Raw genomic sequence first — 16,332 nt, 5'->3', positions numbered from 1 at the left:
TGTTTGGCCAGTCTTACTGGTAGATTGGCACACCCATAAGGGGTTTTCTGGAGAACCATGAATATAGATGGTGCATGGACTTGCACCCCCCTTTCATTAAATTAGCAGCTGGAAAACAAGAGGGCCATAAACTGTTTTTGCACAGGGGTCCTCTGTTGGAGTCCGCCGCTGCATATACATTGTGACTGTGATAACTTACATGGTTTTCAAAACTCACATGAAAGATGACTAAAAGGTAACTAAAGCAGACAGCTGCTTGCACAATAACCATCATAACCTGTAAAAAGATATAGTACTAGACACACCAGCCTTTGCGCCTACCCAGCGTGGAAGCAAATATCAGCTGAATTTGTGTCTAATAGAATTTAACATTATATCATCCTGAATTTAAACACTGAGGATTGTATAGCACATACATTGAGACAAAGACCACACAATACATTACTAACATACAAGCAGCTTGCGGTGCTACACACTACTGGCAAACACTAATGTGCAGAACACAAGACATAATGGATCTTAATACACTAACATTTCAGCATCTCCACAATAACGTGTGACCGACTAACCTGTGACTGGTTTCACAGGCATTTGTCCCCTGCACGGGATTCGAGCTCCTCCACCGAAGATGGCAGACCACATTTTGTCACTCAAGGGATGGGCAACAATGCAGAATAACTCTTGGCTCGAGTGAGTGGCTAGTCCATGGCTGAAGAGACTCAGGTACACAGCAGTAAGAATTTCACAAAGCAGGATGGTAAGGCCTGGTTGGGCTTCTTCTCCAGCAGAATTAAGCAGGCGGATTAAATTACTAATTCCTAATTTGGACAAAAATACACAAAACATTGCTATTTACAAACATACTGAGGTAGTGTCTTGTACCTGTATCAACATTTGGCAGCTGACAGCAAAGTATCAGATTTTGACTTTCGGAGTCACATTACATTGTTATAAATGCATTCACGTTAAATGTGAACAGTTTGGAGTATGTGTTGGCCCATTTTGAAAAGTATCCGTAGGACCACTGACTCAACATATGCCAAAAAAAAAAAAAAAAAACACAACAGTAGCTGGTCAAATGTTTCTGGCATGAAGTCAGTCGTTCACATCTGAACAACTTGTGAAGAATTTGTAGAGAGATCCCCTCTATGATCGATACCTCAGCAAACAACTAATGAACGATCATCGCTCTGTGTAGAAGCAAACTAATGATTATTCTTCATATGCTTCAACAACTTTGCTGATCGACCACCTGGATGACAGCTGCGCCGTGTAAAGGTACCTTAGGCCAGAACACTTGAACACAACTCAAGCGAATGTCTCACCAACACGTTAAATGCATTTACTTGTGAAGTAGGTGCCTCCAGACATCAGTCCCACGTTTTGTCCTGTAAGACCTGCTGCACAAGTAATACGAATGACTTGACAATTGCCGTAGCTTGTAAGTGGCAAGTAATATATTCCGAGAATCTGGTCAGAAAGTATTACTGAAACATGTATGCATTATTTGTCCAGGGAGAAGGTGAGGCGTAAGCCACTGCTATCACTTGAGGAGTGAGCAGATTAGGTATGAACTAGTTATAAAACAGAAACATGCAATACAGAAACAATACCTGGCCAATGGGCGGGAGAGGTGTTCGGTATGACCGTTTCATCCAGACTTGCTGTGCGGACAGGTTGCCTTTGGATTAGAAGAATACTCTGGTACACCATTCCTGTAAATGGGTTGGTTTGAATAGTGGAACTAAAAAAGAAAAATGATAGAACACATTAGCAGCTCTAAATAAATACTTGTTGTGGATTATGGCTCTATTTGGGTATACAGATATTACAGATGCAGACTCCAACTGTAAACCAGAAAGGAGAACCATTACAAAGTGGCTCCTACTCTGAAGGGCTCCCCCAGACAGTTTATCATATGGTCTTCCATTGACTACAATATTTCTTCTAGTTAGTTGATTTCTGTCAATTCTAGCACCTGATGTGACAACCCTTTTACATCATTATGTAAAGTTACAAATGTTATGTGGTTGAGTTTGTTTAATGGGTCCTACATAAGACATCATATGTCCATGGGTGGATTTGATTTGCAAATCCGCAATTCAAAGTGTCCATAGGGAAGCATTGGCATCTGCAACTGAATTTAAGCATGAAGATTTGATTTGCGGACCTTTTGGTGCGGAAAACAAAATCACAGCATGCTCCATTTTTTAGTGCGGATTCAATGCGGACGGGTTCAATAGAAGTCAATGGGTGCGGACGATCCCCAGTGCATCCGCAAATACAATTGAAGATGCACTGCGGACTTGAAGGTTAAAATCAATTAGGGAGGTGGGTTTACAGATTTTTTCCGGCACGGATGATCCACAGTGCATTTGTGTAAATCTGCACGGAAAAACTTGACAGCCGCAATCTCCTGCAAATAGTTTTGCAGGTCTGCTGCCTCTGTGGAATTCCGCAAGCGGAATCAGATATGCCCGTGGACATGAGGCCTGAAACCAAGTTGCAGCAGGGTTGCAAACGATCCATAAAAAAATAAATAAATAAAAACTGATGCATCTGATTTTTTAAAGATAGAGGAGCTTGTGAGAATCATTCTAATTATCACCATTATACAGATCACAATACATGCTGCTTAGTGAGGCCATATTGTTAGATTTGATTTTCCAAGGTGTCTGCAAAAATGATGGTTTGTCTGTCATTTAAGATAAGTTGTCCAGAGGGAAAAAAATAATTCTATAAATGATAAATAATCCTCTTGGAAGATTGGTTTGTATTTCCAATTCCCTAAAAAAAAACCAAAAACTAAACAAATAAAAACTTAAGTGTGTTTTTCGTGATGGTAGTTGGCTCCTCCCCCTTGTGTGCGCACATACTCTGTTCATGGGATCCGTACCTGTTGGCTGGTGCTCCACAAAGGCACTGATAAATACAAGCAGAGAGAGATGCCGCCAGAGTGTGCATCACATATATCTGGAAGAGAGAAATGTGAAAAATGAGCACATTGCTACAGGTCACACTTCTAAATAAAGACTAACAATGCGTTCAATGACATACCTTATTACTGCGGACATCAGGATGAGGTGGGGAATCCAGATTTATTATGGCATGAAGTATATCATGGGTTAAGTTACTGAGGTGTAATAAGGGATTGGCCACAACAGTTTTGGCACTTGCTGTGCAAGCAAATAAAAGCGGGATTGAAGTCTGTTCTGTTTGAGGATTGGAAAGGACAGAAGTATCCTATAGAGAAAAAGGGTAAGCGGTTCAATTAGTTGAAAATAGATTACATGCAAGTATTAAAATGACGTATATCACCTACTTTTCAAAAACAGTAACATAAGACAAAGTACCGAAAATATTCATCTATGGGAATCGATCACCAGATTTATGTTGTCCTGAGGACAGCACAAACTAGTGACAGACTGCGAATATACAACATATATGGGAAAGCAGTGTTTGTAATCGCATCGTCATATTTATAAACTTGATTCTTTCGTTGACTAAGGCCCCCTGTCCACGGGCGATGCGAAGATCCGCGTCAGATCGCCGCTGCGGGAGCCCTATTTGATAGGTAAGCTGGCCGCGGAGAACCGGGGCAATTTGTAGCATGCTGCGATTTACCCGCCGTGAGCGGAGAATCGCAATGATTCCCCGCTCATGGACAGATGCCGGCGCTTTCCATAGCAAGGCACCCTTAGGCCTCCCTCACACAGGCGCTTTTTACACCGATTAGTGTGGCGCTAACTGCAACACATGTGTGAGAGGCCTTAGCTTTGAGAACTAGTTTATTTTTGCTAGTTGTAGTTTTCATTGGCATCATTTTAGAGTTCAAGTTTATGGTTGAGGAATGAACATTGTCTGCTATTGTCTGTATATTGCAGCCATCTCCCACCATCAATGCCATCAGCACAGCTCCTGTGCCATAAAAGTATAGTGTAGCCCGTCAAGTAGTACAGCACAAGGAGCAGGTACTTCCTGCACCACACTGTAGTTATAAAGCATATTGCAGGAAGTAATTAGAAGTGTTTGACTTGGGAACAATGTTAAAAATGTAGCTTTGTAAAGCCATAAATGTCTACCTTAAAAGAGGTTGAACCAAAAAAAAACAAAAAAAAAAAAAATTACCAGACATCCATAGGACAGGTGATAAAAGCCTTATTGGTGGGGGTCTCACCTACCAATCCTGAGAATGTGAGGTCTCATATCTCCCACTTCTCCTCAATGCGGAGTGGCTTGTACTTGGCCATCTTTGGCAGTCCCAATAAAAATGAATAGAGCACCACCACGCATGTGTAAGCAGACGTTTATCACCTATCCTAGGAATTGGGGATAAAAGCTGATTCTAGTACAACCCCTTTAAGCAGCAGTCTCCTGCGGAAATTCACTATCACCCACTGCAAATACCTGGGTCAAGTGGTTGAAGAGTTGTCTGTATGACAAAAGGCTATTAAGCGGCAGGTTGTGAGCACAGCAGGAGTGCACACAGCCCGAGGGCACCGATACCAACACACTCATTTCATTAGGCTCTGTTCACATCATGTTAACCCTACGTTTGGTGCATGTGCTTGGGAAAGCTTTGGTGTTAACTCTGCTCTCTAGGCGGGTTTAAAAAACAAAATCGCTAATTTTCTTGTCAGCCAATATAAACACATTAACAATTAAATACCTGCTGAGACTCTTGAAGAAGCAATATCAACTCCATTCGGACTGAGGCCAGCCCGCCACCATGGGATCCATGCAGGACGCAAAAACTCAAAAACATCCTGAGAAGGGACTGGAATTTTAGTAACCACTGGCGTCTCTGGCAAAGCTCTTTCCTCTGCCGCGTCATCCCTTGATCAGAAGGACTATCGGAACTGTCGTCAAAAGAATAATCAACAGCTCCCGTCAGGTTTAGCTCATCCAGATTAGTGCTGTAGTCACATATCTTTTGAAGAGCGACAACAGCTCTCTCCAACCAACTGTACAGCTGACATCGCAATTTGCCCCCATCGACTTCATAACCAGTAGATAATGTCCGTAGCTCACCAGTAAGAATCTTCAGACATGCCCTAAATTTCAGCTGCGCAGCGATCACATCTTCAGAGTGGCTGAGGACATCATTCTCGTCGATGCTTAGAGACTCGGAATAACTAGTAGTGGTCGCCTCTGGTTTATCACTGTCAGAACTTTGTAAAGGCTTTAAATATTTCATTGACAATCCGGACCCTTCGGACTCTTCATCTGTTTCACTATCCCACTTTAATTCTAACGGCTCGTCTTCAACTACTGTAGATGGTTGACCCCAGTCAAATATAAGGGACGGATGTTGTGGTTTCTCCGATGTCGCGTGAGCTACCCCATTGGCCAATGAACTTGACCAATCAAAGTCACCAGCGGAGTCTTTCTTCTCTTCAAGTAAAGGCGATGATGGCATAGACACCTTGCTTGTATCTGCTAGACTTGAGGTTCGAAGCAATGGCTTTGACTTCTTTACAACCTTAGGCATTTTTGATAAAACTTCCAGAGCCAACATTGGACAGCCCGCTTTTAGATGAGCATGTGCAGTAGTAAAGAACAGCTTTCTTTCCCCCAGGTTAATCTTGTCAGCCAGGCCATTTTCAACAGACAAACGCATTTTGGTAGATGACGATTCAGAAGAGTCAAAATGTCGCCTTAACAACATAGGGTGAGTTCTTAAGAAATTGTAAAAATTGAAGACTGATGGGTCACAGCTTGATGATAGGCTCCAAGAGTCATCTGTGGAACAATACTTGTGTTATAAAATAGCATTTAATGCAAAAGGAAGACTTGCAACAGTCAAAAAGGTTAAAAAACAAAACACTAAGGCTATTTTCACACTTCGTTTTGCAGTACCAACATGAGGTACAGGGTGTGGACAAAAACCATGGAAACACCATACGAAATGCATGCCTTAAGTTACATGAGATTTTAAATCATAGTTCAATAAGATATGTAGAGACCAATTTTAAGTGGAGGTAATATAACACAGATACCACCTGGCAAAAGTGAACTTCTGTCCGGGGCAACAGGTTCCATTGGTCAGGAGTTTGAGCCACTCAGCTGCTGTTACCAGCCGGTTCCCAAAACCACCCAGAGCAGGGCAAGAGGTGAAGTAAACCCAAATTTGGCGGGAAAGCTCTCAGCCAAGAAGGGGTCAAAAGGACAGCTCAGTCCTAATGATTAAAATGCCATGCATTTCGTATGGTGTTACTATATTATTGTCCACTCCCTGTATGTCCAGAGCATTTCCTCACAAACACCTCTGATTGAAGATATTGTAAACCATAAAGTGGCATCCATCGCCCATAGGCTTCCAATGTGAGGGAAAAAAAGGCCCATGTATAACGGGTGTTTTTTTTTTTTTTTTCTTTTACGGGATGCCTCTGCATGTAATTGTGCTGCAGACTGTACTATTCCATACAATGGGGGGGGGGGGGGGAGATAGGGAGATAATTACACAGGCATGTATCAGCCCAATAAAGGCAAAAAGGACACTGGAAGTTTTTTTAGTATACCGTATACAGAAATTGTGCAATGCAAACATAGTGTGATGGCAGCCGGACAGATTTGCTGTGCTGCAGCTTCTATACATCAGTCAGCAGAAAGGCATTTATATTTAATCTCCGCACAGCCAATGTTTTTATTAATCAGAAAACCCCTTTAATGATCAGATACTATCTTGTTCTGCAGTTTTAATGGTTTGATCTCTGCAATTTTGTTTTCAGTCATTTGTGTCTTTAAAAGTAACAGAATTGACCTTCTGCCAACAGTGACTAGTGCAGTTGTCATTTTTCTAAGCAGTTTAGGAAATAAAAGATGTAAATGATTGCTGTTGGCAACAAACTAGTTTTTTTGAGTGATAAAATAAGGCCCCACTTTCTTAGAATTTTGGCCAATAGTGCCTATATACTCTGTATACTGTCTCGTGGCCCCTTTAATAGTCTAATAACAAACCACATAAAAACAAGTACAAAACACTAATAAAACAAACAGTGCACCAGCAAATTAGAAAGTAAGCAAACACTTAAGTCTCTCTCAGACGGGTGTAATTTGCTGAGCGCCAAGAGCATATCTCTCATGTGTGTACTTGCTGTGTGTGGGAGGCAACACAGGAGTGTATGGGAGATAGGTACTATGTATTAAGTGTGCAAAAATTGTGCATGTAATACACATTCATCTCAGAGAGGCCTCAGTATAGATGGTGTGCCTTTTCAGTAAAGCGCTTACCTTCTTCATCTCTAAACACCTGTTTCAACAAAGTTTCTAATGCTTTTTTATAGTGCTCCAAAATCCAGTACGCCATGCTGCGCACAAAGGGGTCGGGGTGCATAGTGGACAGAGTCGGCTCCCGGCCAGATGACTCAATACCCAACACTCTTTTTTGCAAGATTGATTTATATGTTGAAGATTTCTCAAATTCAGATTCATAGAGTCTTGATATCACAAGAGCGAGCTGGATGTCATGCAGCTTTTCAAGACAGACCTGAAAATGAACACATTGTGTCACCCGGACTGATAGTTTTCACAGTAGAATAGTTACAAAAAACATTCATATCAAACAAGCGTAAACTGATTTTACTTTAATCAAAAGATGCGATTTCATTAAAACGTTCTGAAAACTCAAGTGCAGAACTAATTCTTTATGGTATTTAAAAAGTACACATGCCAACCTCCACGGCATCCTTCAGGGATCCGGCTAGAAGGAAGAAAGCTGCCGAGTGCTGAAAGCGCTGTTTGCCAAGCAGAGAGAAAGCATTCTTCAGTGCCGCTTTCCGCCACCGCTCTTCATTGAAGTTGTTTCCAAAAAACTTAGTCATCTTCGCATCTTTCTGAGATCTAACAGAAAAAAAACAGAAGAGGGAGATTCTTGTAATTGAATTATAGGAGATTTCACGGTACAGAAATATACTGAAAATTCTGATAGTAGAAAAGCTGGGAAGCTACTTTTTCTTTCACATGTGTGAGGAGCATTTCTTTCACATGTGTGAGGACCATTTCTTTCTTTAGTCTTACCCGGGCTGTGTCCTACAGATTGTATTGGCATGCTCAGCTAAAGATCAAAATCTTATCACAAACATTTAGACATGACTTGCCTGAATGCAACAAATGGGCAGTACAATGAAATTGCAGCTCACCTATATAATCCCCATATTACCGCTTTCTTCTTCATGGCAAGATAGAATATAGCAGCATCTAAGGGGTCATTGTTCCTCTGGAAAGCTGCCTTTGCAATCTGAAAAAAAAAAAAATATATATGGAACGAACTGCATATTGAGCAAAACAATACAAAACAAACAGTTTGGCCCCATTCAGACCTAGTTGTCGGTTCCATCCAAGGATCCCGTCTGGGTGTTCATTTAAAATCCCCAAAATGGCCCAGCTGGACAAGACTCAAATGGAACTTACCTTGGCTATTTTTTAAAACTGCCGAAGCAGAAACAAAAAGGGTCAACATTTTGGCAGATTTCCGTTAGTTTCCGGCATTTTGTGCTTTGGGCAATAGTCCACCACATTATTCTTCTAGCAGTTTTCAATAATGCCCAAGACAGGTTCCATCCAGCGGCGCTGTTTTAGGGATCTTAATTGCACGCTCTGATGGGACCCCAACACAAAGCCAATAATGGGGTCTGAATGAGGCTTTATTTGCATAAATTATACTGATTTTCACATAACAGTAATGATAGGTTTATAGGTAGTCACAATTATTTTAAAAAACACACTAAAAACAGATGCTATTTAAAAACCAAGATCATATCGATGTCCTCTAGTACTGCTGAACACCACAAGAATGGCATGTTTTCTCACTGCTACTCGACGCTCCTCTGGCCTAGAATTAGTCAGGTTTTATGGGCAGTTCTCTCCCTTGTACAGTAAAGCCATTTGCATTTTTTCTTACCAGGAGACATTGCCGGATGCGTTCCAATCCTATGGCTTCTCACCAAGAGTCTGTATTCCAGGGAGGCTTAAGATAGGATGTGTTTATTACACGGTTTATCGCTTCATTCAGCATGGCAAGGAATGGCAGACATTTGGCCTTAGCCTCACTTCACTTGGCTTTAGGCAAGCCACTGGGGGCTGCATTATGGTTTGGGAAAGGTAACAAGTAGGTGCTGTATATAGAACAAACTGTACTCCGCTATTGTGATAAATGACGTGATTTGCACTTTTGGTATTTATCTAAAATCATGTTTTTGTACAGAAAAATCACTCTGAAGTGCTGGCCGCTAGACTTCTGTCCACAGCTTGTTGCCATGTGAAATCCATCTCTAGTAATAGTCAGGTGGGTGTTTTTGCTTGCTGTAGTCTCAGAATTGCTTTTAGACATTTGCCCCATGGTGTTCTTCATGCAACACCAAATAATTTTAATGGAAGGCTAATTAAAGTGGATCAGTTAAGGAAAGGCAAGAGGCCATCGCCAACAAGTACTAAGGTACAAAACCATCTCCTAAATGTTGTATTTGGAGCTTGGTTTAGAAATGGCGCCAAACCGCATCTGTCACATAAACGAAGAGCCCAAAGCTTCTATCACACCGAATGTTCGAAGTCATCTGTGACATTCTGCAGAAGATTGCATATAGCCCTCAAAAATCATCTTAGGGGCTGGTCTAGTGTATCATGAACGACGTGCCGGCGAGTGCTGAAATCACTGAACCTGAAACCATACTGAGTAACGTGCAGGAACTGAAAGCTTAGCAAATCTAAATGCAGAAATTACTGTACAAGATTGCTGATTATGACTGCTAGGGGAGTTTTGGAGCTATTGCTGTATTTTTACATAGATGAAGTGTAGTTTCATGTATCGGGTCATGTTAATTCACAGAATGTGAGATACTGGTCTATTGAAATCCCCCACCTGACTGATAAAACACCGCAGCATGACCAGAAAACAGGCATTTGGCACAGTGTCAGGAACAGGGCGCCCAATTTTCTTTGAATCAACCGAGTACTGCGGTTTATTTGGATACGGTTCAAAAGTTTTATGACCAACACACAACAGAAGAAAGAATGCACTGCTTTTTCCAACAAGATAGGGTCAACATGCCATACCTCCCACGTCTCACTGGCATGGATTTGTGAACGGTTTACGTAAGAGTGAACTGTGCGCTAGGGGTTATGGCCACTATGTTTCCTGGACTTGTCTACATGTAACAAGTAACATTGTATACAAGTCCAAAAAAGACATATGTCCATGCAATACAGCCCATTACCCCCCACCCCACTAATGTTGATCCAGAGGAAGGCAAACAAACTCCAATGAGGTAGAAGCCAATTTTCCCATGGAATTTATCTGTGGGGAAATGTAAAGTAGAAAGTGTACACCTATAATCTGCAAACCCTGGATGAACTTCAGGGAATCATCTGCAGCATCAACGCTCAAGAGCTGCAGGCAGTATCAGCCAACATGTCGTGGTGTCTACACAGGTGTATAGAGGTCAACAAGGACTACTTCCAGCATCTATTGTAACAAGTGGATAAATCAATAAAGCTTAGGAAAAAAACATTCCACACGCTCATTCTTCCTGCTGAAGTATTGTCGGAGGAGGGAGACTTTTCAGTGGTCCACCCTGTAGTACTGAAGAACAGATGAGCATCTGTAATTATTTGTTTAATGGTGTAGTATCAAAAGTGGGTTAAATAAAGTTTATTGGCAGGGAGTTTTGCTTCCTGGCACTTTGTCTATACCATAACATTGCTTGGAAAAAAGCCAACATGTATCACAACAGCGCAACTTTCAATACCTTTGAATAATAATAAAAGTAGTTCCAACATACCTTCTCAATGCACGTCCGTAAATTGTTTGCGTTTCTGACCCACCAGCCTACCCCCATCGCCCTGAGCTCTGCCCACGTGGGGTCTCCTTTCTGCATTGCTGGAAGTGTGGCAAGAAGCTCTTCCTCTGCCACAGAATGAAAAGCCCACGCAAAGTGACTTGTAGACAAACCTGAAAAGGATGTAGAAAGTTGCTAAGTGTTCAAAATGACACCAAGGTACCAATATAACATTTATAAAACATACACCTTAAAGAGCAGATTGTACTAAACGGATTTAAGACTGTATAGGTGGTTAGAAAGGAGTGAGCTACTTCCCAGACAGCCGGAGAAGGTCCCGCATGGACTACGGCAGCGCTTGGTCAAGCAGCCTTACTTGCATTGAGTGTCTAATACAACTGCTTTCCTGCTTCCTAAGCAATGCACGATTACTAAGCAATAAGCCAAAATATATAGAAAGTACATTGTCTTGTACATATGCTTTTTAGTAACAAAACATACACAGCATGTAAACTTATTCTAGTTAGCGATAAATGATGGTTTTCACTTTAGGAAATAAACAGCGACACCTTTTGGGGATTTTTTCGTACAAGTTTGTCCTTGTGGAGAAGCCGCTTTGTACGGCATCATTACCTTGATGAGAAAGCTGAGCTCTGTATGCTGGAGGAAGGGAAGTAGTGAGAAACGTATGAAGACGAACAGCCAGGAAAAACTTCAAACCACATTCATCAAGGGTCTCGCCACCTGTCAGGAAGAGTGTAATCAGTTCAGAACGGTAGATTTGGTACATGGGTTTAAGAAATAAAGAAATATATAAATAAATAAAAAACCCTGTGCATTTAGTGTTAAGATACTTTACCACTTACTCAGAAATTGGTAATTAAAATGCACTCCATATGCAAAGATGGGGTTGATTTAGGTGGAATCATGCGACAATCTAATGTGTATTTAGCATGCCCAATCCATTGCTCTCATAGGACACAAGCTCCTGCCAGGCATGTCTGGTAAAGCCACATTTACATACACAGATAATCGCTCAAAATTCTAGAAATGCTAGAAAGTACATTCTTTAGGCATACAGTTGCCTATTAAAGCATGTCAACACAGGTTAATTCAGAAAAAACAGCAAGGAAGAAAGGCTGATTTATTCATACGTGAACTGACATACAACAGCCGGGGTGACAAAGAAAGATCAACCTCTTCAAGCTTTCAATGCACCTTATTGATGTTCGATGTGGTCACCGTTGATGACAAGAGAGGACCTAAAAACGCACATCCACTGTTGTGGAATTGATAACAGATGATATGCTGGGACACGTCAGGGCCGAACTGGAGTACCGACTTGACTGTTGCAAACATCGAACATCTGTAACGTGCATTAAAAACTTGAGAGTTCTATATTTTCAGTCATTCTAGCTATTATACGTCAACTCATGGATGAATGAATCAGCTTTACTTCTGCACCGTTCTTTTGCATATCTGTAAAAATTTGGAAAGTAATGTAAAAGAAAAACCCAAATAAACTAAAAAGACAAACCGTTGAACACATAATCCAGACAGGACAGGTTAAATACCTTGACTACGGTCTCTGCTTTCTCCAATGTCTGTACTTGTTGTGGCAATAGTATCTGCCAGAGCCATCAGAGACATCTGTTCAATGCGGGTCAAGCCAGGTAAGCTAGAATGGAGCAAATGTCTTGATAAAACCTTCGAATGTTCTGGACCAAAATAGGTGGGGTTGTACTGAGAAAGGTCGATGACTTGAGGCTTTGGGTTTTCTTCTTCGGCGTCCAAGGCTGTAAAGTCATCATTGCTCACAGTAGGAACCTGGAAGAGCTCATCATAGTTCTCACCCTTTCCATTACAATCAGTCTGCTTGTTGGAATTGCTGTTATTGCTGGATTTCTCTACCATGGAAGTAAAAGAGGAGTCTTCATCAGCAGCAAGGAGTGCATACAATGGCAGAGGTGGTACAGAGTCAATTTCTGTGTAATCCGCCGTCTCTGGCTTGCTAAACGTTTTGGGATCTCGAGAAGTGCTTCCACTGGCACTAATAGAGAGTGATCGGAGCCTGCGCTCCTGGTTGGGTTCATTGTCATTAATAGAAACCACTTCCCCTGCAATGCATTTTACTAAGTGAGAAAGGATAGCTTTCGCTCTGCGCACTTTTCCCAGATCCATTAATTCTAACAATTGCAAAGGATGATATTGAGGTAAAATTGGAAATAAAGCGTGAGCAGCTTCAAAAAGTCCGAAGTCTTCCATCTCCACAGGGAGATCATATGCCGTTTTCTTTCCCATAAGTTTTTGTGCTAAGCTAGTCATCGACCTTGTCATGGCTTTCTTTGGTGGATACAGACCGGATGCAACAGATTGGCTTTGCTTTACTAAATTTGTGATAGATGGGGTGCTTCCATTATAAGAATCTGTGCTGGAGGAATCCTGTTTAGAAAAAGGCTGCCACTGGGAATACACATGCATTTCACAGTCCATCCCGACAACAAGGATACCATCCCGAACCCAAGACAACGACACGGGTAAAGGAAGGGACCCTTCCACAGAAGACACTAGATCTACAGATCTCAACAGTACAAACCTAGGCTGAGACGTGTTTTTGGCAGTATCCCAGAGCTGCAGTGCAAAGTCTTCCTTACAAGTGTGTTCTGGTATTTTTCTTGCAACCTGCCCATACATAAGCAGTTTGCAACCGATGCCAATGGTTAATATATGTGAACCATCCTCCCTGGACATCCAGGCCAAATGAACCAAGTGTTTTGTGCTCGTTTGAAGCTGCTTGTTGGAAGATAAAAAGACATCTTGCTTATTGTAAGCTACGAGATTATTGTCAATACTAATTCCAGTCTCTAACATTGTGCTTAGTTCACCCAAATGAATAGTCTGTTCTAGAATCCAACAGGAGCCGCCAGTGGATTCACATTCAAAGATGCTCACATGCATCAGAAATTCATGAGAGGAGTTGCTGGTTTTATTTGGCGTTTGCTTGAAGGCTACGGCCAGGCAGTTGGTATGGGCACAGCTTACTTCTATCGGCCTACCGGGTACACTCACAGTGCTATTTTGTAAACCATCCTCATTTAACAAAGGCCATTCTTCCCATGAGTATACTATGCTATTCTCTGGGTCAGATGGAGAAAGTGAAAGGTCGGAATCCACTGAGCACCTCCAGAATCGCACTTTACCATCAGAGCAAGAAGTTGCTAGTAGGTAAGGAGCGTTACACACTGGGTATATCGAAGACGAGCTGAGGAGCCCTACAAAGAAATAAAGGAAACATTGTGGTTAATAAATGGACATGTTCTACATTTGGGAACATTTTATGCATAGTTTTTTCATTGATCTTGACCAGATTCTAAGGAGCCCTAAGCAGTAAATGTTATATAAAAACAATATTTCACAGCTTGAACTGGAAAATGTAGAGTCAAGCACTTGTGTCCCTTCTGTTCTATGGCTGGCTCTACACGGAAAAGAAATAGGAGTCATCGACCTTGCCATGGCTTTCTTTGGTGGATAGACCAGTTGCAACAGATTGGCTTTGCATATCTTAGTGATATGATGAGGCACAAAAGGTCTTGTATACTGGTTTTAGAGACCATTAAGGTTCTTAGTAACCAAACCGCCACCAATCAAAATTCAATTTGGCTAGAACTTTAACCACCAAATCGCAGCTCTAATACAAGCACACGAGAAAGTCGCACAAATCTTTTGTTTGCGCAACTTTTCTGAGTCTTGCGGTCTTGCGACCAAAGTCGCCATCTAGGCATAGCCTAAAAGTAGTCAAAAACAGTCTAACAGTCAGTCTAGACTGGGTGAGCAACTTGTGTTATGGCACAGGGCACATCACGCATTATCACTGACGTGATCACTACTGGTCCTTGATGCTTAGCCATCCAGAACTTGCACGGTGTGTGAGGAAGAAAAGCCATATCTATCCCCTTACAGGACTGTTTGTACAAACGACTTACATGTACCACACTGGATGGTTCCCTCTTTTTATCAAAAGCAATGTTAAGTACCTGCAGATGGCTTCACGCTAATTACTTCCACCCCATCAGGCAAATTTATTTCTTTGCTATACACAAGCTCTGATGAAAGGGACATCTTGCTAGCACTTTGCAAATTTGCTTTACAGGTCTGGTATCTTTGAGTTAGTGGAGATTGAATTTTTTCTCCTGCAGCAGAACTGAAAGATTCATCTCTTTGTGAATTATTTTCGGACGATCCAGAGACAGATTTTTCCTCTGTAAAATAGAATATTGGACGAGTTAATAGTGTAAATAGATTAGCAACACAAAATTTAAAGCACAGAGCGAGTTGCATCATTATAGGGGTTGTCCGAGTTATGTAAAGTACATCTTAACTGGTTCCACATGGTGTAAGACAACAAAGCAGCCGATACCCACTGCTCCCCAATTGTCCCCGCTCCGGTCTCCGATGTGTTATTTGTTTACACGCTGCAGTCGCCTGCGCTGTCCTGCATACCTGCTGCTACAGCCAAGGACGGCACTCCGTGATAAACGTTGAACGCAGTCGTTGGCTGCAGCAGTTTGTTTGGAGATGGCTCATGCTGACTGCAGCCTGTAAAGAGGACATCAGCTAGGAGACACGCAGGGAGTGGGGGAGCAGCGATTATCAGCTGCTTTATTTTACACTGTGGGGGACCCGTTCTGCACTTTACATATCTCTGAGAAATCCTTTAAGGCCAGAGCAGCATAACTGTGGTAGTTGAGCTGCTAACACGCAAGCTGGCAGGTTGGTGTGGGTGCCCGCACTCTGCAGGACACGATTAGTCTTGCTCACGGCAAGAAAGAATGATGCAGGGAAAGTCATTGTCGAGAACCCAGAAAGGGAGAATATGGTTTCACAGAGCCAAAAAAAACTGAAAAATTATAGAAAAAGTGTAGTTTTCAGGACTGAGAACAGAGCAGCAGGACTGAACATTTTATACATATACATGGAGCAAAAGCTTTAACTTGAGACTTAAATCGTTAAGTTCAGTGGACTGTTCACTTGCCCTTACAGTACCTCTTCAGTTACTAAAAACATGTCACAATATGTTATCAAGTTAAACCTTGATACATCTGCACAGCCATGGTAGGCACTGGGAGAAAACACGTTTTATGGGGAAAAAAAACAAGAAAGTAAATAGAAAATATGGCAGCAGGGATATAACTTGCATTTTTTTTTTACTTTATGAACCCGAACAATCTGTTTGATAGTAGCAAGCTACAATGTTTTACAGACATAGTCTAATCTTTTATTTATTCCAATATTTGACACAAGGGTTATTGTCACTTAGCCAAGTACTGCAACTTAAGGTACCTTTACACAAGTGCCCGACAGCTATCACACGGACTACCGCCCAACTATCACTCCTACGCTTTACGGAGGAGTGATGCTTGTTACACTCGCTCTCGCTTCACAATAAACAGTCATGCAACTACTGAGCAGCTACTGCTTACACGGCCTGACAGTCACTTTGTTATTAGGTCAGCTACCAACCGAACGACTCCAACAGCTGAACAATTCTTCACTCAGT

The 16,332-nt window shown here is 41.8% G+C and overlaps 1 protein-coding gene across 1 annotated transcript in view; it reads right to left on the bottom strand.

Moving 5' to 3' along the window:
• The window catches only part of DMXL1 (Dmx like 1), a 111,397-nt gene that overhangs the window by 44,062 nt on the left and 51,003 nt on the right, over nucleotides 1-16,332 (bottom strand). Inside the window, exons 17-28 of the mRNA XM_066603097.1 lie at nucleotides 14,810-15,034; nucleotides 12,350-14,047; nucleotides 11,409-11,519; nucleotides 10,779-10,948; nucleotides 8,142-8,239; nucleotides 7,677-7,842; nucleotides 7,234-7,489; nucleotides 4,670-5,742; nucleotides 3,058-3,243; nucleotides 2,897-2,973; nucleotides 1,614-1,744; nucleotides 570-818 (exon numbers count right to left, since the gene is read on the bottom strand). Coding sequence (XP_066459194.1) covers nucleotides 570-818; nucleotides 1,614-1,744; nucleotides 2,897-2,973; nucleotides 3,058-3,243; nucleotides 4,670-5,742; nucleotides 7,234-7,489; nucleotides 7,677-7,842; nucleotides 8,142-8,239; nucleotides 10,779-10,948; nucleotides 11,409-11,519; nucleotides 12,350-14,047; nucleotides 14,810-15,034 — 4,440 coding nt within the window. The remainder of the gene's footprint in view (nucleotides 1-569; nucleotides 819-1,613; nucleotides 1,745-2,896; nucleotides 2,974-3,057; nucleotides 3,244-4,669; nucleotides 5,743-7,233; nucleotides 7,490-7,676; nucleotides 7,843-8,141; nucleotides 8,240-10,778; nucleotides 10,949-11,408; nucleotides 11,520-12,349; nucleotides 14,048-14,809; nucleotides 15,035-16,332) is intronic.

This window comes from Eleutherodactylus coqui, chromosome 5, assembly GCF_035609145.1.
Source record: "Eleutherodactylus coqui strain aEleCoq1 chromosome 5, aEleCoq1.hap1, whole genome shotgun sequence".
Taxonomy (NCBI): Eukaryota; Metazoa; Chordata; class Amphibia; order Anura; family Eleutherodactylidae; genus Eleutherodactylus; species Eleutherodactylus coqui.
Note: the sequence above shows the minus strand (reverse complement) of the source record. Positions and strands in the feature narration are given on the sequence as shown.